We start from the raw sequence: 6,244 nt of genomic DNA, 5'->3' as shown, positions 1-6,244 counted from the left end.
GGGTGGAAAGGAGGAGTGTGCTGTCACAGTATGGGGAGAGCAATTAGGGTCACATAACAATGTATGTATAAATTTTTGTATGGGAGACTAACTTGAAAGGTAAACTTCATTTAAACTACAACAATAAGCAAAATTAAAAAAAAATAAATTTCCTGAATACAACCAAACATGTCAAGGGACAGAATAGCAGGGGCAGGGGTCTGGGGACCATGCTTTCAGGTAACATCTAGGTCAACTGGCATAACAAAGTTTTTTAAGAAAATGTTCTGCATCCCACTTTGGTGAGTGGTGTCTGGGGTCTTAAAAGCTTGCAAACGGCCATCTAAGATGCATCAGTTGGTCCCAACCCACCTGGAATAAAGGAGAATGAAGAACACCATGGACACAAGGAAAGTATTAGCCCAAGAGACAGAAAAGTCCAGGTAAACCAGAGACTTCATCAGCCTGAGACCAGAAGAACTAGATGGTGCCCAGCTACCACAATGACTGCCCTGACAGGGAACACAACAGAGTCCCTGATAGAGCAGGAGAAAAGTGAGGCGCAGAAGACCAGACTTAATGGTTTAACTGAGACTGGAGGGACCCTGGAAGATGTGGCACCTGGGCTCTCTGTTTGCCCAAAACTAAAACCATTCCCGAGGCCAACTCTTCAGACAAAGATTAGACTGGACTATGGGAGGTAAAATGATACTTGTGAAGAGTATGCTTCTTAGCTGAAGTAGATACATGAGATTAAATGAGCAGCTCTCGTCTGGAGGCAAGATGAGAAGGCAGAGAGGGTCAGGGTCTGGTTAAACAGACACGGGAAATCCAGGGTGGAAAAGAAGACTGTGCTGTCACAGTACAGGGAGAACAAGTAGGGTCACAACACAATGTATTTATAAATTTTTGTATGACAGACTAACTTGAATTGTAAACTGTCATGGTTTGAATTATGTCCCCCAAAAAATGTGTGTATCAATTTGGCTAGGCCATGATTCCTGGTACTGTGTGATCTTCCTGTATGTTGTAAACCGGCCTCTATGATGTTAATGAGGGAGGATGGGTGGCAGTTGTGTTAGTAAGGCAGGACCTTGTCTACAAGACTGGATTGTGTCCTGAGGCAATCTCTTGAGATATGAAAGACAGAAGTGATCAGTGAGACGGGGACCTCATACCATCAAGAAAGCAGTGCCGGGAGCAAAGCGCCTCCTTTGGACCGGGGTCCCTGTGCCGAGAAGCTCCTAGTCTGGGGGAACACGGATGAGAAGGCTGAGAGAGCCCTGGAGCTGACAGCCTGAATTTGAACTTTTAGCTTACTTTGACTGTGAAGAAATAAATTTCTCTTTGTTAAAACCATCCACTTGTGGTATTTCTGTTATAGCAGCACCAGATAACCAAGACATAAACTTTCACTTAAAGCACAACCATAAAAAAAATAAAAAACTGCTCTCAGATGACCTGTTTATGAAAGTTCAGTTATTTAATAGAGATGTTAATGTGATATTTTGATAACATGATAAAGAATCATCTATAACATTATGGTTGACTTGATAAGAATGCCGCTACCTGGAGCTTCTAGAAGAACACACCTGTTCAAATCATTAACACATCCACGGATCACTGCTGAAGTGCTGAATCCATGGACCCCAAATACAAAGATAATGGTTGTCAGGGAAATAGACTTTTAAGTGTAGAAACGGCAAAGCAAAATTTATATTACATACAGAGTCCAAAAACAGCTTGCTTTTATATTGCTTTTTCTCTAATACGTTAAATCACTGAATCTCTGCATTTTGAAAATGCATGAGAATTTTGCAAATAAATTACACATATCAAGTTCCCATTCTAGTACAGGTCAACTTCCTATATAAAGTTATCATACCCCCCCAACCCAAAAAAAAACCAAAACATTTCTAAGCCCTTTTAAGTTGAGTAATTCTATTATACTTTATCTTTCTTAAGGGACAATGCCTGTATCTTGATCGTTATTATTTTTTAAATGCATTTTCAGTACAACCAAATTTCGGAAGAGGCCAGGAATCTGGGCAGTACCTTAAGGTTAGCTATAGTGAGATTTTTTTCTATAGTACTCCTTCAAATAAGATTTATGATTCTTTTATTGTAGGTGGACAGAACAACTGAACAGGGAATGTTAAAATACATTTAGGAAGCAAGATGGGAAGAAAACTTTAATCACTCATATTCTTCAGTATTTAGGCTGAAAACAAGGCGGTAACAGCAATTTCCTTTATAGTTGGTAAGCATATCTCACCCACTGAGATTTTTTTCCCTGCATTTCTAAAGGAAAAGTTGCACTAGATCTTGAGCAGCAGAGAGATGAGTCCGGAAGTCAGGGCACTGTTGTTCTCAATCCTGAAAGCTGCAAAGTGGTCAGCAGTAAGGCTGTGAGCATATGGGGTCCTCTTACCTCACTGTAGGAAGAATGAAAAGAAAAACAAGCTCTGTAGGAACTCTCTCCAGTCCTAAAAGAAAATGAAAAAACAAAACAAAAGGGTCACGTACCAAAACTAAGTTAGACTACGTTACATTTCTGGAAAGAGTTAGCACCTGAGCATATTCACCGTGTACAGCACCCAGGGATTCCCAATTAGACTAAATTCTTAATTTTGAGGCTTCCCATTTGGGCTATTTCAGTATGAAACAATCCCACAATCAAGAATTTCTCCCTGGGGCTGGTGTGAACTCTTTCCAGAAATCTAACTCTGTTGAGAATAAAAAACATATAAGCCCCTATTTCAGAAGAAAATATAAAACTCAGCAATATGTGTTTCCCCTTTAATAATAAAAAAAAAGGACATCAGTTTTTCTTAGTACAATGCTTTCCTGCACAGATTTGTCAGGCTACAACAAAAGTCTCAAAAGAAATACATTTTAGAGACTTCGGGCAACATACCGCTATAGACAGAAGCACCACGCCGTCCCTCCACGGCAAAGATCAGAAAAACTAAGTCAAACAGAGACACACATCAATCCTGAAACCCTAAGCATCAAATGAAGAGATAAAGGATTCAGCCAAGCACCAGATGGAATAAGAAACTGACCAAGAACAGAGAGTGAGGAGAGATACATGCAGAGTTTCCCTGCTACTGCAGCACTGATCTGCCATCTTGGACTCCTACTGGAGATCAGCAAACAGAGGGTATGAGACAGCACATGGAGCTTCCAGCAAGAGACAGAACAACCGGTAACCAGCGATATACGCCTTCCCAACACCACCCTTCTTCACCCCCGCTTGGCATGCTTTTCTTACTGCGGCCACAGTCTCTTGACCGGGAAGCACTGGCTTCACCCCAGTGTCACTTGGATTCCACCAGCACGCAATGGCTGGCCCCCTGAGTGCCATTTGTTGGCTGCTGGTGTTGCTTTGTTCTGCTTCATTAGATTTCTTCCTTACCTCTCACCACCTCCTCCTCCTTTCTCTCAAATACCTGGCTCCATATGCCATCTTTGCTTCTTCCTGGGGGACTGCGAGGCACCACTCGACTGTGAGACTGCTTCCCAGCCCATGTCGCCACGCTGGTGGGACCCCCGGGGCTTTTTGTTTGTTTGTTTGTTCTGTTTGTTTCTTTTCTTTTTATTTTTGTGGCTTAGGGGCCCCTTCTAGCTGGGCAGTGCCGAATGGCTTTGGAGCTACTCCCTTACTCTGCGCAGAAGCACAGTGACATCACAGGGGGTATATTTCTTTTTTCTTTTTTTCTTCTTTGTTTTGTTTTCTTCTCTCGCTTTTTCCCTTTTTGTATTTCTTCATTTCCACTTTCTCGTCTCTATATACTGATCTTCTCTTCCTGTCTCTTGGATACCTGGCTCTGTGTAACACCTAAACCCCTTCCAGCCAGACTGCATTTCACAGCCTGGGAGCAACTTCCCCAGTCTTAACAGCTGCATCGGTGGGATCCCTGGGGGCTTTTCTTTCTTTTATGTTTCCTCTAATTTTTATTTATTCATTTTTTTCTTTTACCCTTTTTCTTTTTGTTTTTTCTCCATTTCTCAGTCTCTCATCTCTCCACTCTAATAGCAAGCTCCCTTAACAGTCTTTTTTGTTTGCCTGTATGTTTTTGGATCCTGTTCCTCTCTCCTCTCTCTGTTTTCCATATCCATCTTAGCTCCACACATCACAATCTCCCCCCCACTTCCTGCCTACCTGCACCACTTGCTGAACGTCATACTCCCAAACAGCACAGGCACGGCCTACCAGAACCTGCCCTGCACTGATTTCCTGGTCCACCCTGTCGGCCTTAGTACGCACAACAACCCATCCCAGCAACTCCGCTTCAGCTGGTCCTGCCCTGCTGTACCATACCTGAGTAACTGACCCTGCCCACCGGAGAAGGAAGTGAAAAGTACCATGCCCACAGATGAGAAAAAAAAAAAAACGCACAGGCCACCTGCTCAGACATAACCAAATAAAACAAAAAAGAAGGACGAAACAAACAAATCTACAATCAATAAACAAGGAAAATGACTAGTGAATGCCCCAAAGACAGCAGACAATATCAAAACATATACAAAAACAGGACAGGATGGTTCCAGTAGGCGTCCAAAATAAAACACAAGATGACCTTCCAGTAGAAGAAAAGGCACTAGAACTAACTGATAGAGAATTCAAATCTCTAATATTCAAAATTATCCAAAGTTGAAGCACAAAGCAGACAAAAACAAGAAAAAAATTGGCAAATTCATGGAAAAGGCAGACAAATTCATAGAAAATACACAAAAAATGGAAGAAATAAATAACACAAGAACAAAATGCTAAAATAAATTCACATCTAGAAATCATACAAAAACAACAATCAGAAATCCAAAAGTAAACAACAAGATTTCAGAAATGAACAGTGTCATAGAAGGGCTGAGGAGCAGGTTTGAAGCGATGGAAGACATGATCAGCGAACCTGAAGACAAACACTTGGCTACAACTCTGAGGAAAAATCAGAAAAAAGAACAAAGAAAAATGAAGTAACCCTGAGAATTATGTGGGTAACAATCAAAAGCAAAAATCTGCGAGTGATCGGAGTTCCAGAACTGGAGGAGAACACAGAAAACACAGAGAGAATCACTGAATAACTGCTGACAGAAAACTTCCCCAATATCATGAAAGATGAAAAGCCGACCATCCAAGAAGCTCAACGAACCCCATATAGGATAGACCTCAAAAGAAAATCCCCAAGGCATATCATAATCACACTCACTAAAACCAAAGACAAAGAATCCTGAGAGCAGCTCGAGTAAAACAAGAAGTCACACACAGAGGAGAAGAAATAAGACTCAGCTCGGATTATCTGGCAGAAACCATGTACGCAAGAAGGCAATGGGATGGCATATATAGAACCTTGAGAGAAAAAAACTGCCAGCCAAGAATAATAGATCCTGCAAAACTCTCGTTCAGATATGATAGTGAAATTAGGTCATTTCCAGATAAACAGAAATTAAGCGACTATCTAAAAACCAAACCCAACCAAACTTACAAGACTTATTAAAGGGAGTCCTTCAATCTGAGAACAAACAACATCAGACCACAGGCTGAATACAGGACACAGGACTGTACTAGCCAGATACCAACCTAGGAAATGAACTCTTAAGGACTATGCAAAACCAAAAGAATTAGAACAGGGAACCAGAGAGGTTAATCTATAAATGACAAAAGCATCAGAACAATACAAGGGGTAATAAACGGTGTAGGTATGGAACCTTCTAATGGAGAGGAAGGCAAGGCGATACCAACTAATAATAGACTGCTTCAAACCTAGGAAGATAAGGGTAAATTTCAAGGTAACCACAGAGAAAGTTAACAAACCTAGTCATCAAAATAAAGAAAAAAAACAAAGTCTCAGTAAACACAAAACCTACAAAAACAAAAGAAATGAAAAAAAAAAATCCAAAAAAAAAAAAAGGAATTCAGAACAGGACAGTAAGAGGAACAAAGAAAACGTCAGCACCACAAAAAAAAGTACTACAAAATGACAGCAATAAACTCACACCTATCAATAATTACACTGAATATGTAAATGGCCTAAGCGCACCTATAGAGATATGGAGGGTGACAGAATGGATTAAAAAAACAGGATCCATCAATATGCTGTCTACAAGAGACACATCTTACAAACAAAGATGTAAATTTATTAAAAATCAAAGGATGGAAAAATATATCAAGCAAACAGCTACCAAAAAAGAGCAGGAGTGGCAATACTAATCTGAGATAAAATAGACTTTAAAACAAAATCCACCATAAAAGACAAAGAAGGAC

General features: G+C 40.6%; 1 protein-coding gene across 1 annotated transcript in view; it reads right to left on the bottom strand.

The window, feature by feature from the left end:
* DCLRE1C (DNA cross-link repair 1C) overlaps nt 1–6,244 on the bottom strand; it is a 70,676-nt gene that overhangs the window by 12,967 nt on the left and 51,465 nt on the right. The window contains 1 exon segment of the mRNA XM_023734336.1: nt 2,411–2,465. Within this exon segment, the coding sequence (XP_023590104.1) occupies nt 2,411–2,465 (55 nt within the window).

The sequence above is a fragment of the Trichechus manatus genome, unplaced genomic scaffold (assembly GCF_000243295.1).
Source record: "Trichechus manatus latirostris isolate Lorelei unplaced genomic scaffold, TriManLat1.0 scaffold00067, whole genome shotgun sequence".
NCBI lineage: Eukaryota > Metazoa > Chordata > Mammalia > Sirenia > Trichechidae > Trichechus > Trichechus manatus.
The sequence above is the reverse complement of the archived record's forward strand: the minus strand, read 5'-3'. Positions and strand labels throughout refer to the sequence as shown.